The sequence below is a fragment of the Schistocerca serialis genome, chromosome 9 (assembly GCF_023864345.2).
Source record: "Schistocerca serialis cubense isolate TAMUIC-IGC-003099 chromosome 9, iqSchSeri2.2, whole genome shotgun sequence".
Classification (NCBI taxonomy): domain Eukaryota; kingdom Metazoa; phylum Arthropoda; class Insecta; order Orthoptera; family Acrididae; genus Schistocerca; species Schistocerca serialis.
Window position 1 is genome coordinate 70482215 of NC_064646.1, and position 27890 is coordinate 70510104.

The 27890-nt window shown below is 39.5% G+C and overlaps 1 protein-coding gene across 1 annotated transcript; it reads left to right on the forward strand.

The window, feature by feature from the left end:
- On the forward strand, nucleotides 1-27251 carry LOC126418694 (protein CUSTOS-like). Its single transcript, XM_050085590.1, has 3 exons — nucleotides 1-174; nucleotides 322-448; nucleotides 26691-27251. Exons 1-3 carry the CDS (start codon nucleotides 84-86, stop codon nucleotides 27211-27213), a joined length of 741 nt encoding a protein of 246 aa, XP_049941547.1. The 5' UTR covers nucleotides 1-83; the 3' UTR covers nucleotides 27214-27251.
- Nucleotides 27252-27890: the final 639 nt, after the last annotated feature.

A 27890-nucleotide genomic window follows, 5' to 3' on the forward strand; every position in this document is an offset into this window, starting at 1 on the left:
CTCTTTGACTAAAAATTTACGAAGTATGTGTTTGTTGTCGTTAAGAGCCGCTTGAAATAGAGCGATATAGTGACAGTGGAAATATGAGTTCTGAATCATCAGAAGACGAAAACATTCAGCAACTCAAAGATGCACTAGATGCCTCCATGTTCAGTAGCAGATCAGACGCTACGGGTAAATAAAATCATTTTGCGGTGGACGTCTTTAATTTCGTATTCTCCGTGATGAGCGACAATTTTTGTTTCAGTATGTTTACAAACCAGTTTCTTCGCTGTGCGGAGCTGAGAAATACTGTGGTAAAATGTTAATGTTAAATTGCAGAGGGACGAGATGAAAAACCATCTAACAGAATATCATTGGACGAGAAGACTGAACAGCCTAACGCACTGAGAGTAACACCAGAATTCCAGGCGTTCGTTGCAAAACGCTTGGCGAAAATGATTGACAAGTGAGTTTTGAAACTCCGTATTCATCGTGAAACTGAATCAAGTGTTAATTCTTCAAATTGAAATGGGAGATGGTTATATGTTTCACATCGTTCAGGTAACTTTGAAGCACTATCTTTAATTTTTTAGGAACAATATCTGGGCATCTACCTTTTTGTAACAATTTAGGGCATATATATTGAAACATAACTTCAATTTCGGACAAAGCTGTAGAATTTCTTAGTTGATATATTTTGTAGTTCAGACCTAGCGTTTTGAGAGGTAGAAGTAATTGTAGAATTAACTGTTATTAACATTTTGCGTTCGCGGTGTCCTGTTGTATTTTATTATTCCAATGATTTAAATTTTGTTACACATGTTAAGAGTATTTTAGTAACAGTTGAATGATGTGGAATTGTGTATTGCCCGCATCTCGTGGTCGTGCGGTAGCGTTCTCGCTTCCCACGCCCGGGTTCCCGGGTTCGATTCCCGGCGGGGTCAGGGATTTTCTCTGCCTCGTGATGGCTGGGTGTTGTGTGCTGTCCTTAGGTTAGTTAGGTTTAAGTAGTTCTAAGTTCTAGGGGACTTATGACCACAGCAGTTGAGTCCCATAGTGCTCAGAGCCATTTTGAACCAATGAAGGTGTCAGGCATGAACTGCTGGATTATGTTCATAGAGATGAGGGAAGGACTGCATGTATGGCTTCATGGTTCTTCTAGAACAATTTAGGAAACAGTTTGTCCAGGCTCAACTATATTTCAAGTTCTCTGTTGAAAATTGATGTATTTGCTCTTTGAAGACCTTATATTGCTTGGGAGGGGATACTGTCTGACCACTGCAGATAAGGCAATGCTGGGTCACCATTGCATTCTTTCCCGAGTGAGGTGGCCAAGTGGTTAAGTCACTGAACTCCTATTTGGGGAGTTGAGGGATTCAGTTCTCATCTGCCCATTCAATCTTAGGTTTTCTTTGGTTCTTTAAATTAAGATGAATACTGGAATTTTTAAAAATAATACTGCTGATTGTAAGGGGATGGAGAGACAGAAAGATAACAAAATCTTTCTCTCCATTCGTCTTAAATGGGGGAAATAAAAGTACTTGTTTATAATAAATAATTTTTCGGTTTTATATATCCGTGGTTTTCAATGCAGCATGATCCACAGAAAAAGAAAATTTTGCCTGATATTATAATAATGATTATTACTAAGATATTGGAAGTGTCACTTGCCCTGTAATCATTTATAGACAAAAACTGAGTGTGACTTTAATTGCTTCCAAATGAGCTGCTAAGTAACTGCTCAGTTTCTTTCTTTCTCAGTTCTTAAGACACACTTTGCTCCTTTTGGAGAAAAATACTTTACTGGCTTGTGCAGTTAATTGTAGTGTGAAATTTTTACATTGAACTGGAGAAAACACACACGGACATATACTGTTCTATACACCAATGGCACATCATTATTTTGCTCTTGTATTCATAAAGATTGCAAACAGTGGTAAGCAACAATACTTTAATGAAAAGTGACATTCTACTGTTTAGAATCTGCCTCCCATGTAAAGCATTCAACAAGAATGAGTCGCAAAAATCAGTTGAGAAGGCAGTCGGGTAAAAGTGCACCTGTGTCAATGGTCGTAGCATTGCATGCAGATGCTGTGACATCTTGTTCTGAACAGTGGTAATCGGATACAGTGAGAGTTGGTTGTTGGTTACCAGTTGGTTGGCAGTAGCCAGTCAGAATGCTTCTTCATAACTTCCTTTGGTCCACAACAAAACATAATTGATATTTTGTTCTACTAGATTAGAATTTAACCACAATATGAAAGTTTTCAGAAAAATCAAAAAAAGGATGTACAAGTAGGTTATTGCAGTGACAATACTTTCATATTCAGATTTGTTGGCTTTTCTGTGTCACATGCTTATCACCTGCTTATCTAACCTAGGCCTCTGACTACACTACAGGTCAGTTTGTCAACACATCTAGTTTTTTTTTCCAACTGTAAAAAAATACAAAAATCAGTACCTAACCTTAAAATTCATAATAACCAGTGATAGTTATTTTGACAATCTCCGTATTGAAAATAAATGTAATGAATTTGTGTCTTCTGCAAAAAGAAACAGATTCAGAAATTTGCATTCTCTACTGTACATTATTACGTGATTGGCTATGGCCAGTTTCAACACAAGAACTGCCGACACCGTAAGTTCACTTTAACCATGTAGACAATATAGTGTACAACAATTTCGTTATTTTCAGATGCAGAGACAGAAATCAAGGTATCATCACTAATATACTTAAGAAAAGTGTTCATACACTGATTCCACAGAGCTGTCGTGAACTTGCACAGCTTGTTAAACATTGCAATATGTTGGCTTGCAGTGTAAAGTGTAGGTGTTGTTAAAGTTACTTCCCAGAGAATCAGATTTTTCTATAGTGATGTTAGTGTGTCTGTGCACTGTCACCTGAATCACGGTAGTCATAATAAGAATTATTGAATTCCACAAGCTAATTATAGGCTATAAGTCAGATCATTGGATTTCCGGAAAAGTAGTAATATTCCAGTAACTACTGTTACAGAAGACTGTTCTTTTACAAGACACAGGGTCATCACTGTCACTATTGGAACTTCAAGCCACAATCCAGATTTCTCTTGCTGGGACTACTACTACCCTCACTTAAAGATCAAATGGAGTAAAGGAAGTCATTCTGACATTACTAAATAGCACAATAATGTGTCATGATGACATTAACATGGTTACATGACTTTGCCACTCATAACTAAACGAGACTTAAATCTTATGCTGCAACTGCCACTGAAAAATGGCAGTATTACAGTGCTCAAGAAACTCACCATCTCCACTACATCTGTGTATGCCTAGCGTATAACGCAGTCCAAGCTAACACACAAAATGACTAAATGACAGATTTTTAAAGAATACGAATGTCCTTACAAACAAAATATACAACCCATTATATTGCGTAGCACATTTCAAACTTCATACCCTAGGGTTCACATTGTTCACTAGATCTACCACCCTGACACTGAAACATACAAAGTTTTCTCCATTTTGTAGGGTATGATACACAGTATCAGTTAAGCATTGTATGATGTAATGTGATGTATATGGATTTGAAGGTGGAAGTTGCTCTCTACTCATTTGATAATACACTTTTGCTCGGACTACTTTCACCCTCATTTACAGATCAAATCTTCCTACTACAGTAGGTGCCTGTTATTTCGAAATTGGGTAAACCGTAAACTCGGTTAACCATTAGTAGTTGTTTGGTTCCTGCCAAATTACATCAAAAAATCCACCACTTACACTTAATTTAGGATAATTTATGAAATCACGCAGAAAGAGGGAGTATTTGGGTTTGTGTGTTCTGAGGGCTGGCTGTAGCATTTTTAGAAGAGGCATTAAGTCAGTGCTGTAAGTGTCTGTTGGGAGGCACATAGAGGAAATGAGTTAGATGCCAATGAGTGGGCACAGAAATTTCAATCAAAATTCTCTCATTTGTATTGCCCAAGAGATGTGTTAAGGTGGATGAATCCGATGTTTTCTGTAACTTGATGCCTGAAAAAACACTACCTTTCAAGCACAAAAAATTAAACTGAGGAAAATGCAACTGTTGGTGATCTTGTGTTGTAATTCAGATGGTTCTGAGAAGCTTAAATCATTAGTTACTGGAAGGTACAACAATCCATGTTGTTTTAAAAATATCAACTTCTTCAATCCACTATGCTCTTATGGGAATAACAATAAAAATTGGAAGACCAAATAGGTCTTCTGTAGCTGGCTCTTGAAGGTTAAAAAACAAATGGCTTTGACAAAAAGAAATATTTTGCTAACTGTGGACCATTTCTTGGCACATAGCTTCGATGACCTGGAATTTCTGAACATGGAAACTATCTTCTTACCGCCATGAGCCATCTCTTGGCATTGGATCAGTAATAATTGCCTCAATTAGTGTAGTTATGGATGCCAACTTGTTAAGGCTGCCAATAGTGCAGAGGAGCAACTGCGAACAGTTCCACATTGGAATGTACTGGAAGCTATATACAACATATCTGCTGCTTGGGATGAATTTCCAGTAGACATGATAACTAACAGTTTTAAGAAGGCTTGGACAGCAACTGATAATGCCACTAAAACTGAAGAGGAAACCGATGATCCAACATATGAACCTACTAATAATGCAGATACAACTTTGGATTCCAGTGCTGCTATTCTACAGGCTTACACCCGGTTGATGCACTCTTGTACTGTTAATGTAGAAGAATGAATGCAGGCAGATGACATCATCTGTGCTGCTGAAGAACTCTTCAGTTCTGCTGTTGTTCCATGATACGTATGTAATTGTATCATTCGAGGAGAGAGAAGGAAAAAAAAAAAAACAGCATTTGACAGTATGTACATTAGGGTGACCCGTAGCTATACTACAGAAGTGCCTTTACTAACACTGTTAATGTTATAGTATTAATAAAATTATGATATATATTATATACGACAAGGTAAATATATAGGTCTTAAAATAGGGTTATTAAAAATAAGTATATCAAGTAATAAGGCTTTTTTTATGATAATGTGAAACTGCACAGCAAAAATTCAGAATTTCTTGGTCAATGAGGGTCATCTTGTAGTTGTCCAATTTAGCTGAAATTTTGCACATATCGTTTTTTTACTGATTATAAGAAACTAGGGGAGTGGGAGCTAAACTTTTTGAAAATTGGAAATTGACACCATAATGTACATATACTTTCTCAGTGAAACAAATGTCAGAAATACTGTTCTACATATACAGTGTAGTTATTTTTCTCTTAGTGCACCCTCATTCATTGGTACTCAAAAACTCATTAATTTGAACTTTGTTAAACTCAATTGGCTACATTTGGTCGCTTGAAATTCTCTTAAACAATTGTCTGCTGTAATCCAAAGTCCAAGGGAAATTCTTTTAAGCTGTTTTTTATCTGCAAGGAGCTGAAACATGTTATTCACACTACCAAGATTTCAAAACTCATCAGTAGCTACCACCAGTGATAATTTTGGTCTATCTGCAGTCCACCCACATATATGGTATCTGAAAATTTTTGTGGGGCAAGTATATAAAATTTTTGTCATAGACAAGATCATAAGAAATTATAGAAATGTAAATTAAATTGTGATTATCTTCTGCATAAGACGATAGATCACATGGCCACACAAGAAGTGGTTTTTCACAGCATTGGTGGTACAGTACAGTACAGTTCATTTTGTGATGCAATCTGACTCCATACCCACATCATAAGCCTACACTTCGTCCAGTCCTGCAGAGTGTGTACGTATAAAACACATAACATATAGGTAAGAATTGTCTGAACATGGGTTTATGTCTTCAAATAAACTTAACCCTATTGTTACATACAATAAAAGATTAAAAGCCTTTAGTTATCATTTCCTTTTATGAGGGTGTTTATAATACAGCACTTAGTTTCACAAAGATGTGACTGGATTCTGTCATCTGTCAGTATTTGCATTTCACTCAGGATTTTCTTTTATTGTAGCAATTTATCCTACAGGTGTGCTTCATAGCTATTTTTTCCAGGATATAAGTGTCCTACAGACCTAATATCTTCACTATTTCTTCCACACTGCACTTCATGCCTGCCTCTGTTAATCAGTAGACCCAGGTAGCTGTTCTCTGCTTTTGAAATTAGTCCAAAATATGAAGCACAGAGAACTGTAAGGGTCTAAAGCAAGTTGTCTTCGATTTTGAGATTTTCACCATATATGGATGCTCCTGACATCTTTTGAAGTGTGTTGTATAAATACTTATGTATTAAGTGTATTATAGTAATCTTAAATATGTATGCCTAAAAATGACTTTCAGCTGTATATTTATAACTTGATTTATCAAATGTGTTATGCATAAGCTGCTTTGTAGGCAACAGGACCAATAAAATGAAACAGCTTCACCTATATCTGTAGCCGCACATTGTATATACGGATATTCTCAAAACGCTATCTCACCAGTTTCATGGTTATTCATTGCCATTTGGGCGCAAAGCACAAACTGTAATTTTATTGCTCTGCACTGCTCAATTGCTATCTAGGGTACACAAAATACTTAAATGTCTGTCATGTACACTCTTTGACATAAAACTTGACCGGCGGCCGGCCGCTTCAGAGGCTAAGTCCGCGCCGATCGCGACATGGGACAAAAAAACTGGCCAACTCGCTAATTCTCTAAGTCCGGTTATCTGCACAATCTGGCAACACTGTAGACTGCGGCACTTCCTGGAGGAAAACTTGTCCCATGATAGAGGAACTCTAGGCTGATTACGCCTGTGGTCTAGCGGTAGCGTGCGTTGTTTCTGTTCATAATGTCAGTGGATCGAGAGCAGCTGGCATAAAATATTTTTATAGCCTCTTCTGTCTGAATGCTGAAGACGTGAATGTAACGGTAGCGCAGATTCAATCTATTTCGCTTTGTGACACACCGATATCAAAATTTTATCCAGTAACGATTTTGCGGCAGATTTCCTGCAGACTGTCCTCCTCTGGACGCCGTATGCGGCAAAGCTCCGGGATCCATTTACTGGCTACTGGCAGCGGCCGTGGCGACAGCAGCGGCGCTGCACTCTCCCGTTCGTTATCGAAAGCGCCTGCTACCACTCATCGCTTTTGATGATTTAAAACGCTTCATTATTAAATGTTGCTCCACAGAAAATGTCTACAATTTCCATTCACGCTCAAAAGCAACGGAGACAGACGCCCTGATTAGTAGGCGGGTATTATATTACATTAATCGGCAAGAGCTGAGTATGGCCCGAAATTAATTTTATAGACTGGGACGAAATGAAACCTCCTCACTACATTCGATGAATTTATAAATGCTTCATACCTCGTTTCTTTTCCTTTCAAACTCAATTATTTGTGCAACTTTTGGTCAATGTTTGGATGTTTTCGTCAAGCCAGAGTGAGCGTCTGTGGTGTAAAATGTATTACAGTTCTTGTTTCATTCCTTATGGTAAGTCTATGTGATAAACTGTGTGAATACCTTGCAATGCATGCTCTGTAGCAGTGCAGGAACACTGCACATTTGGAGTTCATGAAGTATTTATTGTTGATCGGAAGTGATAGTTAAGGTCATCAGATTTAAACCAGAAAAATTTGTCGTTTTGAAGGTTTCAGAGAACGGAAAGGAATTGCTAACGCCGGTGTTAGAAAACGTTTACAGTTAAATGCTATTGCAAAAATTTTGAAGAAGGGAACTATATTAATGAACATGTGAACTTCATAAACAACCTTCTGACATGTTAGACCTATATGACGAACAAAGCTCAAATTTATATCGTTGACAGTCGGTTTGAATCTTTTCAGGGTCTATTTTACAGTGAAGCACCTTGGAATTTGCAAAGCAGAAATCCATGATATTAACTTAATTTACTAAGTCGAAATTGGACGAAGATTGATGTTTAAAGGCATTCTTCAGATTTCGCATAAGAAATTTTTACTAGCAGTTTGCAACTCCATTAATTAAAATGGAAAATAAAAGGTTGTAGTCAGCGGCTTCTACCGTGATTCGAACTGCTATGTCTTATAGTACAAGCACTGCAACGCACAAGGGAACCTCTGAGCTAACGACACACTGGCTGCCAGAGGCGGAATATAGTCACTGCGATGTTGCCTGAGCCTCAAAACGCAACCTTAAACACACGAACAGAGGAGGTGGCGATTACTGTTTTAACGTCCCGTCGACAACGATGTCATTAGAGACGGAGCACAAGCTCGGATTAGTGAAGGATGGGGAAGGAAATCGGCCGTGCGCTTCCTAAGGAACCATCCCGGCATTTGCCTGAAGCGATTTAGGGAAATCATTGAAAACCTAAATCAGGATGGCCGGGCGCGGGATTGCACCGTCCTCCTCCCGAATGCACACACAGACAGGTGTTACTTATGTGAAGAACGCCGTTCTTGGAGTCCAGAAATTAAATATACTTTCTAATTGTGTCATCTTGCAGTAGATTATATCGTACGAGTCTTCGATGTGGAAAACGATTGTCAAGTGAATTTAGCGAGGTAACGCCGACCTACACCCGGAAGTAAATGCACTATCGGAGTGTTGACAAATACTTGCTACGACGCTGCCATTTCTAGGCTCTCTGACGAGGCAGCTCTTCAGCGAAATGCTTGCCGTGATTCTCCGATACGGTTCTTCAGAGTGGAGACGCGCGCGCACGTTTGGTTTTTATGCGGCGTTCTCCCCTGATGGTTTCTGACGTCGCGTTGTGGGCTATGTATACATATGAGACATTCAATTATCATCAATCCAGAATCATACAAGTTTCAGCTTCCGGCGTGGAAGAAGGCTGTTGACGCCGACATTATATCATTTCAACGTAGGGAAAGCAAAACGGATCATTCAATGTTTCTCATTCAACATAAAGCATGTGAGATAATTTTCCGTAACGTTCATAATCATCTAAAACTACAAACGAAGTAAAAATACACCGGAAGCTTATTCGAATTGAATATAACGCTTTGCACCTCGATGTCGAATTTGTCCACTTGCAATCTTTTGCAGCATACACATAGAATGCCATGATTACCACGAGAATGAAGAAATATGTTGGTAAGGATGGAAGCAAGAAGAGACGCAGTCAACAAATATTCTATTCCTCATGGCATTCATTTCATTTGGCTCGTAAGAAGAGGTAAAGCGGGAATTTACTTTCGTTAACACGAAAGATATGCCGCACATATTGATAACGAGGAAGTCTGCGTCTTCATACGTTTCCTCCTTGAAATCTGTATGCTCTATTATATACTAAGTAGCCCAATCATTGTTTCAGTAATGTTACCCTCTTGTTTGACCCCGTAACGATGAACAGATTCCAAATGCATGTCTCCCTTCCTGGGTTGTTTTTTGTGTTTTATTGCTTGGAATTCCTGAAGCAGACCACTGTGGCTTCCCCCCTCGTGGGTTAGGTCTCAAAACTAAACCGCTTTGTATCCAATGGCATAATTTATTCAGACAGCATCAGCATAAGACTATCAAACAAAGCCTTCCATTTACAGTTGCAGCACTCTAACCAGCACTGACCAAAGTGTAATCCACGGTCATGGTCCTAAATTACCAGCTGTCTGCTACTGTGGCAAAGTCCGTACTACACTTTCGATTCCGCAGCACCATTTTATCTGGTAACACTGTGTAGTTGCACAGTTGTGCTACCAGGTCTGTCCTCACACTGTCAACTTTATGTATCTCACTTCTCCTGTAGCGTAGATCACGAGGAGCCGAAGTAAATGAGTGTATTCTGCATGACGTAACATTCAGTATTCCCTTCTTTCATAGCCACTCTTCATGTGCATCGATACCAAATAGGAATGCGAAAACTCTTGCGAGTGAGAGAATGACAATAACAATCGTAACAAGAACAAGCAAATAATGAATGATGTTTATTCCAACGCAGAACGAGAATGGCTTTAAATATAAAAATCTGTATCTATATCTATATCCATATCTATTGATCTTTGAGTTGGCACAATGCTAATATGTTCTTAGCATTTAGTTACTGAATTTAGTTCTGGATGTTTGCAGAGAAAAGGAAAAGTCGGTACTTCTCGCTAGTGTAATATAATGTGAACCAGCAACTACCCTTTCCTTAGAACACGACTCAAGCAGGTCCTCAAGCAGGTAGCAAGGCACTGCTGCATTCTGTTCCCTGACATTGCTCTGATGACGGCTAATGCAGATAGTTCCGATTATGAAATACAAAACGTATTGCAGGTTAGTTCCTAGGATAGTAACATTAAATTTGCGTTGTAGACGGCACATGAACGTAACGACTATCCATATTACTCATCAATATAAAAAGACAATATTTTGGGAATTTAGCAGGATTACTCAAAATGAATTCTGAAATTGGGTGACTGACTGCACAGGTGCTAAACGTCGTCAAGAGTATACGATGTCCTAATCGCATTAGGAATATGAAGATCGTCTTCGACAGCACGCAACTTTCACATTGCTATCTCCACCCTACTCCAGACAGCCCTCGGTGGAGTTGCACTACGTTGCCAATGTTATGGAAGGCCTTCAAACCGACAACAGACCACATATTGAAAAATACAAGCGAATTCTCTTGCAGCGTAAGCTTATTGTAACTAATCTAAAAATTATTGGAGAGGAACATTGTCCTATTCAAAAAAAGTAAAATGTTACACACTGTTGACGTCAAACGGACATTATCTATGTCCTGTCTTGTGTCCTACTCATCTATAATATCAAGTGTACTATGAAAATGATTATATATAATGGATGATAGGGTAATGCATTGATACCAGATGGTGGGGGCCGGCCGGTGTGGCCGTGCCGTTCTAGGCGCTTCAGTCTGGAACCGCGTGACCGCTACGGTCGCAGGTTCGAATCCTGCCTCGGGCATGGATGTGAGTGATGTCGTTAGGTTAGTTAGGTTTAAGTAGTTCTAAGTTCTAGGGGACTGATGACCTTAGAAGTTAAGTCCCATAGTGCTCAGAGCCATTTGAACTATTTAACACAAAATGACATTAAAAATTAAAGTTATTCACGAGCAGCTAGTTGAGAATATGTATGAACATTAAAAGACACGACGAACTGAAATAATATGACGAAGAGTTCAGCGCTCACTGGGAACAGAGCCCCACACATATCGTTGTTGACTACACACAAAGAGACGTCAGCTACCGAATTTTTCTCCACCAGCTGCTCACAATAGCATCTTGAACTTACAGTCATCTCGCAAATAGTTCTGTGTCTCACTGGGAGTTAAAAACGTCAGATATCGTTAGTGTTGACAACGAATGAAAATACATTAAAAATCAAAATTATTATCCACCAGCAGATAGGTGTTCTCCTGATAGAGCTTGATAATACATAATTAAATCTTTAGTGCCGGGCCAGGATTCGATCCCATTCACGCGTAATATGTGAAGTTGTTCAGGAATCTGCAGTTTTGAACAAACAACAAATTGTAGCCGAGCTGTATTGCCACGAAGGGATCAAATTCCGCGTTAAGGGCGGTCTGAGTTGCATTCCCAGTTTAGAACCAATTTTATCGACATACAGAAGCTCAAATAAAAGATGGAATAAGTGTCCTGTGACCATACATAGCGTTTGTGTCGTCACTTGAAATAAATAACTAGTATAAGAAAGGTTACTGGTGATAGAGTTTCTACATGTCGCCACTCCAGACTTTATTGTGGTTCAACCTACCGTCTACGTGGTAAAGAAGGAATATCATCTTTAATGTGAATTTTCAGACCACGCAGCCATTATATCTCCTTCACTTGGTGTAGCCAGGAGAGAATGGAATCTGTCTCTCCCTATCTAAAATCATTGACGGAAGTGGGAATCGAACCCAGACCATAGGTATAACAACCTATCATCCGTCCAACAGACCACGAAATCCTCTTCTCTGCGAGTCATTTTTCTATCGTAACGGAGTTGCGCCACGCTGGATGAGAATTCTGACACACAGGCTCCCTATAGTAATTTGCAGCATGTTCAGTAAATTCATTTACTTGGTTGATCGAATCACCATGAACTAGCTGCCTCGGCTACCCAGTGCATACATTCGACTATTTTGTAATCACAGAAATAAAATCACGTAACTGCCACCTACACACAACTACCAACAGTGTAGGATGCAGAAGTTTAAATGGGAAGTGTTCCTTTCCACTTGAGCTATTCTATTGCGCTATCTGTTACTAGAAAACGTCGTTCAGTCCAAAAGAAAAGCTGTAACTGTTTGTCTCTCAGAAGTCAAGACCTGGCCATATGCATAATCTCACAATGCTGTGGAATCCAAAAGTTCTGGAGGAATAGTTGCCGAGCTCTGGAGCTTATGTAGCTACGTGTCAGCTTGTAGCATAGATAAGATGTCGCGAGTTCGAATACATTCAGTGCTACATTTTTTAAAACGCAATTCTGCTCTCTGCTGAAGGTATCAATCTAATGGAACTTTGAACATAATTCCCTTCACTTCTCAAGCCACAGTAGTCGCATGTGGAAAAAGGGCTAACTACTGTGACATTTTGTTCTATTCAGGTTTAATAGACAGCAGGCAGCAGATGCATTTCGAAGATGTGCAGGGAGAGCGCATCGTGCCATAATATGTCAGAGAAGTATTTTCTACATTAGCCGTCGTGTGGTAGTGATATTTTATTCTTCTTCAAACTTTGTTTGACAGCTTTAACTCAGAACAAGTTTTCTACATGCATGTAATCAATAAACTGCATGTGCATTGTCAGACTGTCGTAGGTAACATCAGAGAATTCGCATATATCGTTGATGATTAATTTCTCTATCATGTTTACTATTGTTTTAACAACACTAAAGGAAACCTTACGAAAATTGTCCACTGTATTATAAGAAATGAAATAAAACTAACCATGATAACCTTACGACGAAAGTATCTGTACACAAGCATGCCTCTATCGCCACGAATTAGTAAAATACTACTCACTTAGATTTTGATTGGGTCTGTGTTTAATTGGTATGCTGTGTCATACTCAAGAGGTATGCAAATGTGGCAATTCATAAATAAAGTTACGTATTCCTAGAAACCCAAAATTCGCTTGGCAGCAGCGGAAAGAGGCCTTACCTGTTGTGCAGCATTGTAAGTTTTTCAACATTGCACTATGATCTGAAAGCATTTTCTTGCGATTTCCTTATTGATGTTTGATCTGACTGCTTGTAGCTCTTTCACAGAAGGGATAAAAACGTTACAGTCAGTGAGACTGGAACTGCGAATCGTAACTGACACTTTTTCACAGGTCAGCACGTTACCACAGAGCTGGCGAGGAGGTATGTGTGTGAGCTTCCTATTACGACGGCAATAGGAACTCGAACTCGTAAACCGCTATTTGAAGGTCGAGATTAGTTGCGGTTTCCACCTGCAACGACTTTCCTGGGCTGAAAACCGTAAATTTTCAATCTTTTGTTACCCTTCAAGCGATAATAACGCAGATTATTCAATGGAAATGACAGGTAAAATCAAGTGAACTTTGAGGCTTAATTCCGTGCACACCAGGAAGTAACTCGTCGATCACAGAGTTGCCAAACATACGTTGCCTTGTTGCCAAATCTCAGTTACAGTACCAGCAGGAAGAAGACGAACCGATGTGATCCTACAGCGGTCTGGGAAGTGGCCATAGCTGGTGTCTCCAAGTCGCGGCTGCTACGGCCTGGAATACGTAATGCGTCTGATTCGCTTTCTGTAACTAGGTTTAGGGACTGGAGCGTTGTTACTAATAATACTCAGAACTGACTGCAAACTGAGCATCATAAATCAGTAACTCTCATTGTTGTTTTTATATTTCTTTCGTAAGTGTACTCAAAACTAAGAAAGTCATTCACACGCGTTTTCGTGCCTCGCCGATAGTCGAGCACAACATACAAATAAAAATAAAAAAGAATGTGTGTGTGTGTGTGTGTGTTTGTGAGAGAGAGAGAGAGAGAGATAAAAAGCAATGAGAGAGAGTGTAAAAAATTGTTGTAAAGAAATTGAATCATGGTATTTAAAGAAATCTTTCATTAAAATGACACGTTCCACATCATTATGAAATGTCGTATTCATGATCTATGGAACAAGAGTTAATCTAATGTAATCTAATCTAATCTAATCACATCATATTGATGATTAGCCATGAAGAGTCATGAATTACCGAAATTTTGGCCCATACCAGTAACCAAATCTAAACTTGAAAATAAAAGACGACAATTTTTGTAATAAACCGTGACTCCTATCGAGACCCTTTCGTCCCTGTTATCTAACCACGAAAGATGTCTGATATACCTCCATTCTGAAGTAACAAAGTGTGCATGCATTTAAAGATGAAGTGCATGATGTGAAGTTCTGTGACGGAGATACGAACCCAACACGTAATCCGATTGTTAACTAAGAAAAATCAAATGTTACGTATCGGTTTTTCTTACGAGCCGCTAGGTGTCTGAATCTAAAATAAGGATACAAACTTTTGTGCCTAAGCGACAATCGAACTGCACACCTACCGTGCATCCACGAATATAGCTTAAGTATCAGTTGCTTACTCATGAACAGTAAGATGTGTGCGTGTTTGACCAGAAATAACGACACCTGTTGCGATTGTTGGAAACACATGAACAGACATTGAAATTGCGCGTTAATTTTCACTAGCAGGTGGGTGTGCACTTGATAAAGCTAGAAATGAAATTATGAATATTTTTGTACTGGATCAGGTTTCAGACCCACATACTTACATTTGGAGGAGACCTAGAGAAGATTGCAGTCTTGGGAAAAGGAACGAAATGACTGAACTATACTGTTCCGAGAGATTCAGATCCTCGAAAGAGGAGATACGAATTTGAATCACAGTCCAGCACCAAATTTTTAAACGTCTCTAGTTCAATCAAGCACAAGTAAAATAAGAGCCCTGTCCCTTTAAATGGCTATCGGTTCATCAAATAAAATAAAATTTTCTAATGTAAGTAAGCTTACTGGCGACTGTATTTCTGTTTACCATAACTTCCGCTGTGTCATTTCCCAACGTAAACCGGCTCTGCCCAGTTGGTAATGAAGGAACATGATGTTTAATGCGGATTCTGGATTATAACGTCTTTCTCTTGAGGTTACCACAGGTAAAATAAATCTGTTTGTGCCTCTTAAAAGAAAATGCCTGAACCCACGCATTGCACCTGTGATAGCTCGTTCAACCATACCATTGTGGCCACATTACCCAGCCCCAAGAGTGTGCTGTAACGGATGATGTGCTTAGCTTACAAAATTAGTCACGGTGGAAAAAATGCGAGTCTATTAAATGGTCAAGAAGAAGCAAGCTTCTGACGCAGAGATTATACTATTCTCATGTCAGCAGGATGTAAAGACTCTTCTAGGCATCATAGGCTGGATGTGAAGCCATTTTGATTTTTCACAAATTCAGCAAATTTCTTAGTTCGAGAAAATCCACTGTGAAGTGTGAAGTTGCCGGATAATTTGATTATTACTGTTATTATTACTACCATTTTATTCATACCGCTGCTGTAACACAAGTGCTTGAACATCATTTAATGCCTTTTGGTCACTATAGATGTAGTTTCCCAAGAACAGGTTCTTTCCCTGTCTACGGAATCCTTATCATGTTAATATCAAACACCAGCAATTACTCGTAGATTACTTTAAAACTAAAGTAATTGACGAAGACGTTACTTGGTAACAAAAACGCAGTGCCTTTCTTCATTTACTTTCGCCTAGAAATGACTATCGAGTACTGACAAACCAAAAGGCAAGAGATCTTACTGCCTTCCGATATACGTTGCTGTTAGTTCTTCCACATGATTTGGTCGACATGACCTGTTTCAAGTTGTGTATGACAGACAGTGTTTTAGAAAATCTATTGTTTCCCTTTGAAATAAACAGAAGTATTTTCATTCTAAGCTGTCCAAGTACAAAATTTTCGCAATATTAGTTCAAATTTAATATTCGCTTCTATAATGTACGAAAGTATTTCACAGTCGCAAAACTCGCATCCGAAACGTTGACCTTACACTTAGTCGCTGACCATAAATTCTAGCTCAGAGTGACACCAGTTTAAATAACCTAATGTAGCGAAGACTGTTTGCCAGTGCTCTTTCTCACCGGAAAATACGCAATTCACTCATTTGGCTCCATAAGTACACTGTAACAGTAATTTCTGTGTGAAATTTGTCAGTAAGCTTTTGCCTTCCAACCGGCAAAATACGGCAGAGTACGGCCGGTAAACAATTCACAAACCACGATTTAGTGCTAATAAGACGATTTCTTTAAACATTGTCGAAGCTGAGGGAATTTAGTTTCTGCTTAAAACGTCTTAAGCAGCAACGTTCACAGATATCTCAAATAGGAAAAAGCTGAATATCCAGGTACGAAGCTTGTAAAACAAACTTCCCACAGTTTGTGTCAGGTTGATCTTTTCGTCTGATAACACTGCTTAAGTATTTTGTCTAAGAGGTATCACAAGTAGTATCCCTGTAGCTGTGGGAATCATTGGTTGAAAACGAGTTTAACACCAATGGGTACAGTGCTGCTAAATTTTCACAATTATTATCAACCTAAGTCTGAGTTCATCCACAAACTGAGGCGTATTTATAATATTGGAGCTAGACTGTGTATCCTTGTCTTTCTTGAGTGGTCATTGGAAGGCGTTTACACACACGTATACAATACTATGAATACTTCGAACGCTATGGTTAACGTTGCTCTCATAAACTACTTTTTTTTAAATTCTTCTGGGTCTTCAGCGTGCAATATGTGTTGTAGATACAGTCTCAGACCAAAAAATTGACCGCCGAGTCGTTCACGTAAGGTGGACAATACAGTCGTGCTCCTCTCAGAATTCTACGTCTGGCAATATGCTCGATCTAGCAACATGTAGACTGCGGCACTTCCCAGAGGAAGTCTTGACTCCAGTCTTAGTACATTACTCTTGACTACGACCGTAGTCTTGAGGTAAAACGCGAGACCAGCTGATATGATATTGTAGATTCGCTTGAATTACACTCATAGCTTCAGCACTGAGAGGAAAGGGGCGATAAAAATTTTGTCGATATGTGCTTTCGGTCGCCAGACGTCATATTAGCTGGTCTCGCGTTTTACCTGAAGACTACGGTCGTGTTCCAGCAGCGGTATGAATAAAATGGTAGTAATAATAACAGTAATAATCGAATTATCCGGCAACTTCACACTTCACAGTGGATTTTCTCGAACTAAGAAATTTGCTGAATTTGTGAAAAATCAAAATGGCTTCACATCCAGCCTATGATGCCTAGAAGAGTCTTTACATCCTGCTGACATGAGAATAGCATAATCTCTGCGTCAGAAGCTTGCTTCTACTTGACCATTTAATAGACTCGCATTTTTTCCACCGTGACTAATTTTGTAAGCTAAGCACATCATCCGTTACAGCACACTCTTGGGGCTGGGTAATGTGGCCACAATGGTATGGTGGAACGAGCTATCACAGGTGCAATGCGTGGGTTCAGGCATTTTCTTTTAAGAGGCACAAACAGATTTATTTTACCTGTGGTAACCTCAAGAGAAAGACGTTATAATCCAGAATCCGCATTAAACATCATGTTCCTTCATTACCAACTGGGCAGAGCCGGTTTACATTGGGAAATGACACAGCGGAAGTCATGGTAAACAGAAATACAGTCGCCAGTAAGCTTACTTACATTAGAAAATTTTATTTTATTTGAAGAACCGATAGCCATTTAAAGGGACATGTCTCTTATTTTACTTGTACTTGATTGAACTAGAGACGTTTAAAAATTTGGTGCTGGACTGTGATTCAAATTCGTATCTCCTCTTTCGAGGATCTGAATCTCTCGGAACAGTATAGTTCAGTCATTTCGTTCCTTTTCCCAAGACTGCAATCTTCTCTAGGTCTCCTCCAAAGGTAAGTATGTGGGTCTGAAACCTGATCCAGTACAAAAATATTCATAATTTCATTTCTAGCTTTATCAAGTGCACACCCACCTGCTAGTGAAAATTAACGCGCAATTTCAATGTCTGTTCATGTGTTTCCAACAATCGCAACAGGTGTCGTTATTTCTGGTCAAACACACACACATCTTACTGTTCATGAGTAAGCAACTGATACTTAAGCTATATTCGTGGATGCACGGTAGGTGTGCAGTTCGATTGTCGCTTAGGCACAAAAGTTTGTATCCTTATTTTAGATTCAGACACCCAGCGTCTCGTAAGAAAAACCGATACGTAACATTTGATTTTTCTTAGTTAACAATCGGATTACGTGTTGGGTTCGTATCTCCGTCACAGAACTTCACATCATGCACTTCATCTTTAAATGCATGCACACTTTGTTACTTCAGAATGGAGGTATATCAGACATCTTTCGTGGTTAGATAACAGGGACGAAAGGGTCTTGATAGGAGTCACGGTTTATTACAAAAATTGTCGTCTTTTATTTTCAAGTTTAGATTTGGTTACTGGTATGGGCCAAAATTTCGGTAATTCATGACTCTTCATGGCTAATCATCAATATGATGTGATTAGATTAGATTACATTAGATTAACTCTTGTTCCATAGATCATGAATACGACATTTCGTAATGATGTGGAACGTGTCATTTTAATGAAAGATTTCTTTAAATACCATGATTCAATTTCTTTACAACAATTTTTTACACTCTCTCTCATTGCTTTTTATATCTCTCTCTCTCTCTCTCTCACAAACACACACACACACACACACATTCTTTTTTATTTTTATTTGTATGTTGTGCTCGACTATCGGCGAGGCACGAAAACGCGTGTGAATGACTTTCTTAGTTTTGAGTACACTTACGAAAGAAATATAAAAACAACAATGAGAGTTACTGATTTATGATGCTCAGTTTGCAGTCAGTTCTGAGTATTATTAGTAACTACGCTCCAGTCCCTAAACCTAGTTACAGAAAGCGAATCAGACGCATTACGTATTCCAGGCCGTAGCAGCCGCGACTTGGAGACACCAGCTATGGTCACTTCCCAGACCGCTGTAGGATCACATCGGTTCGTCTTCTTCCTGCTGGTACTGTAACTGAGATTTGGCAACAAGGCAACGTATGTTTGGCAACTCTGTGATCGACGAGTTACTTCCTGGTGTGCACGGAATTAAGCCTCAAAGTTCACTTGATTTTACCTGTCATTTCCATTGAATAATCTGCGTTATTATCGCTTGAAGAGTAACAAAAGATTGAAAATTTACGGTTTTCAGCCCAGGAAAGTCGTTGCAGGTGGAAACCGCAACTAATCTCGACCTTCAAATAGCGGTTTACGAGTTCGAGTTCCTATTGCCCTCGTAATAAGAAGCTCAGACCCCTACCTCCTCGCCAGCTCTGTGGTAACGTGCTGACCTGTGAAATAGCGTCAGTTACGATTCGCAGTTCCAGTCTCACTGACTGTAACGTTTTTATCCCTTCTGTGAAAGAGCTACAAGCAGTCAGATCAAACATCAATAAGGAAATCGCAAGAAAATGCTTTCAGCTCATAGTGCAATGTTGAAAAACTTACAATGTTGCACAACAGGTAAGGCCTCTTTCCGCTGCTGCCAAGCGAATTTTGGGTTTCTAGGAATACGTAACTTTATTTATGAATTGCCACATTTGCATACCTCTTGAGTATGACACAGCATACCAATTAAACACAGACCCAATCAAAATCTAAGTGAGTAGTATTTTACTAATTCGTGTCGATAGAGGCATGCTTGTGTACAGATACTTTCGTCGTAAGGTTATCATGGTTAGTTTTATTTCATTTCTTATAATACAGTGGACAATTTTCGTAAGGTTTCCTTTAGTGTTGTTAAAACAATAGTAAACATGATAGAGAAATTAATCATCAACGATATATGCGAATTCTCTGATGTTACCTATGACAGTCTGACAATGCACATGCAGTTTATTGATTACATGCATGTAGAAAACTTGTTCTGAGTTAAAGCTGTCAAACAAAGTTTGAAGAAGAATAAAATATCACTACCACACGACGGCTAATGTAGAAAATACTTTTCTGACATATTATGGCACGATGCGCTCTCCCTGCACATCTTCGAAATGCATCTGCTGCCTGCTGTCTATTAAACCTGAATAGAACAAAATGTCACAGTAGTTAGCCCTTTTTCCACATGCGACTACTGTGGCTAGAGAAGAGAAGGGAATTATGTACAAAGTTCCATTAGATTGATACCTTCAGCAGAGAGCAGAATTGCGTTTTAAAAAATGTAGCACTGAATGTATTCGAACTCGCGACATCTTATCTATGCTACAAGCTGACACGTAGCTACATAAGCTCCAGAGCTCGGCAACTATTCCTCCAGAACTTTTGGATTCCACAGCATTGTGAGATTATGCATATGGCCAGGTCTTGACTTCTGAGAGACAAACAGTTACAGCTTTTCTTTTGGACTGAACGACGTTTTCTAGTAACAGATAGCGCAATAGAATAGCTCAAGTGGAAAGGAACACTTCCCATTTAAACTTCTGCATCCTACACTGTTGGCAGTTGTGTGTAGGTGGCAGTTACGTGATTTTATTTCTGTGATTACAAAATAGTCGAATGTATGCACTGGGTAGCCGAGGCAGCTAGTTCATGGTGATTCGATCAACCAAGTAAATGAATTTACTGAACATGCTGCAAATTACTATAGGGAGCCTGTGTGTCAGAATTCTCATCCAGCGTGGTGCAACTCCGTTACGATAGAAAAATGACTCGCAGAGAAGAGGATTTCGTGGTCTGTTGGACGGATGATAGGTTGTTATACCTATGGTCTGGGTTCGATTCCCACTTCCGTCAATGATTTTAGATAGGGAGAGACAGATTCCATTCTCTCCTGGCTACACCAAGTGAAGGAGATATAATGGCTGCGTGGTCTGAAAATTCACATTAAAGATGATATTCCTTCTTTACCACGTAGACGGTAGGTTGAACCACAATAAAGTCTGGAGTGGCGACATGTAGAAACTCTATCACCAGTAACCTTTCTTATACTAGTTATTTATTTCAAGTGACGACACAAACGCTATGTATGGTCACAGGACACTTATTCCATCTTTTATTTGAGCTTCTGTATGTCGATAAAATTGGTTCTAAACTGGGAATGCAACTCAGACCGCCCTTAACGCGGAATTTGATCCCTTCGTGGCAATACAGCTCGGCTACAATTTGTTGTTTGTTCAAAACTGCAGATTCCTGAACAACTTCACATATTACGCGTGAATGGGATCGAATCCTGGCCCGGCACTAAAGATTTAATTATGTATTATCAAGCTCTATCAGGAGAACACCTATCTGCTGGTGGATAATAATTTTGATTTTTAATGTATTTTCATTCGTTGTCAACACTAACGATATCTGACGTTTTTAACTCCCAGTGAGACACAGAACTATTTGCGAGATGACTGTAAGTTCAAGATGCTATTGTGAGCAGCTGGTGGAGAAAAATTCGGTAGCTGACGTCTCTTTGTGTGTAGTCAACAACGATATGTGTGGGGCTCTGTTCCCAGTGAGCGCTGAACTCTTCGTCATATTATTTCAGTTCGTCGTGTCTTTTAATGTTCATACATATTCTCAACTAGCTGCTCGTGAATAACTTTAATTTTTGATGTCATTTTGTGTTAAATAGTTCAAATGGCTCTGAGCACTATGGGACTTAACTTCTAAGGTCATCAGTCCCCTAGAACTTAGAACTACTTAAACCTAACTAACCTAACGACATCACTCACATCCATGCCCGAGGCAGGATTCGAACCTGCGACCGTAGCGGTCACGCGGTTCCAGACTGAAGCGCCTAGAACCGCACGGCCACACCGGCCGGCCCCCACCATCTGGTATCAATGCATTACCCTATCATCCATTATATATAATCATTTTCATAGTACACTTGATATTATAGATGAGTAGGACACAAGACAGGACATAGATAATGTCCGTTTGACGTCAACAGTGTGTAACATTTTACTTTTTTTGAATAGGACAATGTTCCTCTCCAATAATTTTCAGATTAGTTACAATAAGCTTACGCTGCAAGAGAATTCGCTTGTATTTTTCAATATGTGGTCTGTTGTCGGTTTGAAGGCCTTCCATAACATCGGCAACGTAGTGCAACTCCACCGAGGGCTGTCTGGAGTAGGGTGGAGATAGCAATGTGAAAGTTGCGTGCTGTCGAAGACGATCTTCATATTCCTAATGCGATTAGGACATCGTATACTCTTGACGACGTTTAGCACCTGTGCAGTCAGTCACCCAATTTCAGAATTCATTTTGAGTAATCCTGCTAAATTCCCAAAATATTGTCTTTTTATATTGATGAGTAATATGGATAGTCGTTACGTTCATGTGCCGTCTACAACGCAAATTTAATGTTACTATCCTAGGAACTAACCTGCAATACGTTTTGTATTTCATAATCGGAACTATCTGCATTAGCCGTCATCAGAGCAATGTCAGGGAACAGAATGCAGCAGTGCCTTGCTACCTACTTGAGGACCTGCTTGAGTCGTGTTCTAAGGAAAGGGTAGTTGCTGGTTCACATTATATTACACTAGCGAGAAGTACCGACTTTTCCTTTTCTCTGCAAACATCCAGAACTAAATTCAGTAACTAAATGCTAAGAACATATTAGCATTGTGCCAACTCAAAGATCAATAGATATGGATATAGATATAGATACAGATTTTTATATTTAAAGCCATTCTCGTTCTGCGTTGGAATAAACATCATTCATTATTTGCTTGTTCTTGTTACGATTGTTATTGTCATTCTCTCACTCGCAAGAGTTTTCGCATTCCTATTTGGTATCGATGCACATGAAGAGTGGCTATGAAAGAAGGGAATACTGAATGTTACGTCATGCAGAATACACTCATTTACTTCGGCTCCTCGTGATCTACGCTACAGGAGAAGTGAGATACATAAAGTTGACAGTGTGAGGACAGACCTGGTAGCACAACTGTGCAACCACACAGTGTTACCAGATAAAATGGTGCTGCGGAATCGAAAGTGTAGTACGGACTTTGCCACAGTAGCAGACAGCTGGTAATTTAGGACCATGACCGTGGATTACACTTTGGTCAGTGCTGGTTAGAGTGCTGCAACTGTAAATGGAAGGCTTTGTTTGATAGTCGTATGCTGATACTGTCTGAATAAATTATGCCATTGGATACAAAGCGGTTTAGTTTTGAGACCTAACCCACGAGGGGGGAAGGCACAGTGGTCTGCTTCAGGAATTCCAAGCAATAAAACACAAAAAACAACCCAGGAAGGGAGACATGCATTTGGAATCTGTTCATCGTTACGGGGTCAAACAAGAGGGTAACATTACTGAAACAATGATCGGGCTACTTAGTATATAATAGCGCATACAGATTTCAAGGAGGAAACGTATGAAGACGCAGACTTCCTCGTTATCAATATGTGCGGCATATCTTTCGTGTTAACGAAAGTAAATTCCCGCTTTACCTCTTCTTACGTGCCAAATGAAATGAATGCCATGAGGAATAGAATATTTGTTGACTGCGTCTCTTCTTGCTTCCATCCTTACCAACATATTTCTTCATTCTCGTGGTAATCATGACATTCTATGTGTATGCTGCAAAAGATTGCAAGTGGACAAATTCGACATCGAGGTGCAAAGCGTTATATTCAATTCGAATAAGCTTCCGGTGTATTTTTACTTCGTTTGTAGTTTTAGATGATTATGAACGTTACGGAAAATTATCTCACATGCTTTATGTTGAATGAGAAACATTGAATGATCCGTTTTGCTTTCCCTACGTTGAAATGATATAATGTCGGCGTCAACAGCCTTCTTCCACGCCGGAAGCTGAAACTTGTATGATTCTGGATTGATGATAATTGAATGTCTCATATGTATACGTAGCCCACAAGGCGACGTCAGAAACCATCAGGGGAGAACGCCGCATAAAAACCAAACGTGCGCGCGCGTCTCCACTCTGAAGAACCGTATCGGAGAATCACGGCAAGCATTTCGCTGAAGAGCTGCCTCGTCAGAGAGCCTAGAAATGGCAGCGTCGTAGCAAGTATTTGTCAACACTCCGATAGTGCATTTACTTCCGGGTGTAGGTCGGCGTTACCTCGCTAAATTCACTTGACAATCGTTTTCCACATCGAAGACTCGTACGATATAATCTACTGCAAGATGACACAATTAGAAAGTATATTTAATTTCTGGACTCCAAGAACGGCGTTCTTCACATAAGTAACACCTGTCTGTGTGTGCATTCGGGAGGAGGACGGTGCAATCCCGCGCCCGGCCATCCTGATTTAGGTTTTCAATGATTTCCCTAAATCGCTTCAGGCAAATGCCGGGATGGTTCCTTAGGAAGCGCACGGCCGATTTCCTTCCCCATCCTTCCCTAATCCGAGCTTGTGCTCCGTCTCTAATGACATCGTTGTCGACGGGACGTTAAAACAGTAATCTCCACCTCCTCTGTTCGTGTGTTTAAGGTTGCGTTTTGAGGCTCAGGCAACATCGCAGTGACTATATTCCGCCTCTGGCAGCCAGTGTGTCGTTAGCTCAGAGGTTCCCTTGTGCGTTGCAGTGCTTGTACTATAAGACATAGCAGTTCGAATCACGGTAGAAGCCGCTGACTACAACCTTTTATTTTCCATTTTAATTAATGGAGTTGCAAACTGCTAGTAAAAATTTCTTATGCGAAATCTGAAGAATGCCTTTAAACATCAATCTTCGTCCGATTTCGACTTAGTAAATTAAGTTAATATCATGGATTTCTGCTTTGCAAATTCCAAGGTGCTTCACTGTAAAATAGACCCTGAAAAGATTCAAACCGACTGTCAACGATATAAATTTGAGCTTTGTTCGTCATATAGGTCTAACATGTCAGAAGGTTGTTTATGAAGTTCACATGTTCATTAATATAGTTCCCTTCTTCAAAATTTTTGCAATAGCATTTAACTGTAAACGTTTTCTAACACCGGCGTTAGCAATTCCTTTCCGTTCTCTGAAACCTTCAAAACGACAAATTTTTCTGGTTTAAATCTGATGACCTTAACTATCACTTCCGATCAACAATAAATACTTCATGAACTCCAAATGTGCAGTGTTCCTGCACTGCTACAGAGCATGCATTGCAAGGTATTCACACAGTTTATCACATAGACTTACCATAAGGAATGAAACAAGAACTGTAATACACTTTACACCACAGACGCTCACTCTGGCTTGACGAAAACATCCAAACATTGACCAAAAGTTGCACAAATAATTGAGTTTGAAAGGAAAAGAAACGAGGTATGAAGCATTTATAAATTCATCGAATGTAGTGAGGTGGTTTCATTTCGTCCCAGTCTATAAAATTAATTTCGGGCCATACTCAGCTCTTGCCGATTAATGTAATATAATACCCGCCTACTAATCAGGGCGTCTGTCTCCGTTGCTTTTGAGCGTGAATGGAAATTGTAGACATTTTCTGTGGAGCAACATTTAATAATGAAGCGTTTTAAATCATCAAAAGCGATGAGTGGTAGCAGGCGCTTTCGATAACGAACGGGAGAGTGCAGCGCCGCTGCTGTCGCCACGGCCGCTGCCAGTAGCCAGCAAATGGATCCCGGAGCTTTGCCGCATACGGCGTCCAGAGGAGGACAGTCTGCAGGAAATCTGCCGCAAAATCGTTACTGGATAAAATTTTGATATCGGTGTGTCACAAAGCGAAATAGATTGAATCTGCGCTACCGTTACATTCACGTCTTCAGCATTCAGACAGAAGAGGCTATAAAAATATTTTATGCCAGCTGCTCTCGATCCACTGACATTATGAACAGAAACAACGCACGCTACCGCTAGACCACAGGCGTAATCAGCCTAGAGTTCCTCTATCATGGGACAAGTTTTCCTCCAGGAAGTGCCGCAGTCTACAGTGTTGCCAGATTGTGCAGATTACCGGACTTAGAGAATTAGCGAGTTGGCCAGTTCTTTTGTCCCATGTCGCGATCGGCGCGGACTTAGCCTCTGAAGCGGCCGGCCGCCGGTCAAGTTTTATGTCAAAGAGTGTACATAGCAGTAATACTTCATAATTGGAGGTTTATCAGCAGCTTTATCTGAACCTCAAGCCACAGACTATGTTCAACGAAAATAATGAGGTTCTGCATTGCATTTAGTACCTGTTCTTTATGTTCTAATTTAGTTTCACATTAATTACAAATTTACAACTTTAAAAAGCCACTTTTGTCACTAGTGTATACAGGAACAATTCATTAATTGACATTAATAATAAATATAATCTTAAATATTAATATTTCATAACATAAAGTTAGTGCATTATTTTTTCATAAGAAGTAAAGGATATTAAGATTCGCTTAAAAAGATGTTCAGAACTATGAGACTGATAGTTTGTCCATAAATTTGATTTTCATAAATATCTACATTTCTCAGAACATTCTTTCTGTGCTTTGGGCACTTAAGGTTCTCAGTGTCTCATTTCTTTTGCTCTGTAGCTCATCTCCTAGGATCTTATAATTTGCCCTTGTTATCGTTGGTTTTTTTTTTTTTTTAGGCTTGGTAACCAGTAATTCCACCTGGTTTTACTATGCACAGCACAAGTCATCACTGATTTTCATACTAATTGAAGAACTTTGTTTCATATTGGATACATTTGTGGAATCAAGAAAGTTGTTTCCCAGTTTGCAGATGCTTAGGACTAGTATTCTATTCCACTGTAATTTAATATTCCTCTGTCTCCTTTTTTCCAGCGAGCTGGAGGAAGTACCCAGTGTCCACAGTAAACAGAAGCAGGGAAAGAAGAAAAAGAAACCCAAAGGTGGTGTACGACTTCTGTCATCATCGTCAGAGTACTTGTCTGCGGAGGATCCGATAATTGCGTCTACCAGCCACAAGAAACAGCAAGCTGTTGATTTTGATGAAAGTAATGCAGCTATGGAAAGATTTTCCGAAGCTGCTGTTCCATCTGACTGGATTACATCCAAAGAAAGTGTGAAAGGGTGGATTCCTTTTGAAAAAGGTGAAGTCATAAAAGTAAAAAATGGTGTCTGTGTTGAGGTAATAAAAAAGAAATTGCCTGATCAGACTGGTGTAGTTTCACACCACACTATAGAACATATTAATGGTGAACAATTCACTGCCAGGAACTCTCCACTCAAAGTAACAGGTGATAGTTTCACCACAAAAAGAAAGAAAAGTGAGGAAAGTAGTCATAAACATAAAAAACACAAAAAAATCCATGTGTCTGCCCTTGCAAATAATTATACTGAATAAATGTAGATTCACAATAAATTGTTAACACATTTTGATTATTTGCTGCTGATTGTTTTTAGCCGTTACTTGAAAATTTCTCCCTTGAAACAGATAATACATGCCTATCACTAGTGATATAGAATGCTACACAATGTCAAATGTTAACTATTTTGAGAAAGTGAGTAGAGAGCTTTAGGCACATGGCCAGTGCGCATACTTTGAGAGATAGACAGACAGTGGACAAATGAACTTCATATTGCACAGTCAAAGTTGCCAACGATGGCAGACAGTACCTCACTTAATTACACAGCTGCGTGCTCAACACATTTGACACCTGGCATTCATTGGACTGAGCATGTCACTGTGAGTGTGCAGGTGTGCTGTGCATCCTTAACTCGCGACAATGCCTTGCGCTTATGTCCTTACTATGGTCAGTGCAGTTAACATCATCAGCTGTGTCAAATATTAGTTGGGTGGTTTTTTTTTTTTTTTTTTTTTTTTTAATTAATGTTAGCTATGTCATTTTGATAAGATGAGGGACCGATAGCTGAACATTCATGCAGGACCAACATACTTTGGTGGAGCCTCTCAGCTACTGCTAGCCTTGCTGATTCAGATTTTTAGGAATACTAAAGATCCCTTATTGTAACAGCAGCCACAATACTTTATATTGTGCGTTGTTTATCCCACTACATTCT

What these genes read in the sequence shown, in the direction of transcription:
- LOC126418694 (XM_050085590.1), top strand. Translation starts at nt 84, where the DNA reads ATGAGTTCTGAATCATCAGAAGACGAAAACATTCAGCAACTCAAAGAT. An exon ending in TAGCAGATCAGACGCTACGG is followed by an intron (nt 175 to 321) that starts GTAAATAAAATC and finishes GTTAAATTGCAG; the next exon opens with AGGGACGAGATGAAAAACCA. An exon ending in TTGGCGAAAATGATTGACAA is followed by an intron (nt 449 to 26,690) that starts GTGAGTTTTGAA and finishes CCTTTTTTCCAG; the next exon opens with CGAGCTGGAGGAAGTACCCA.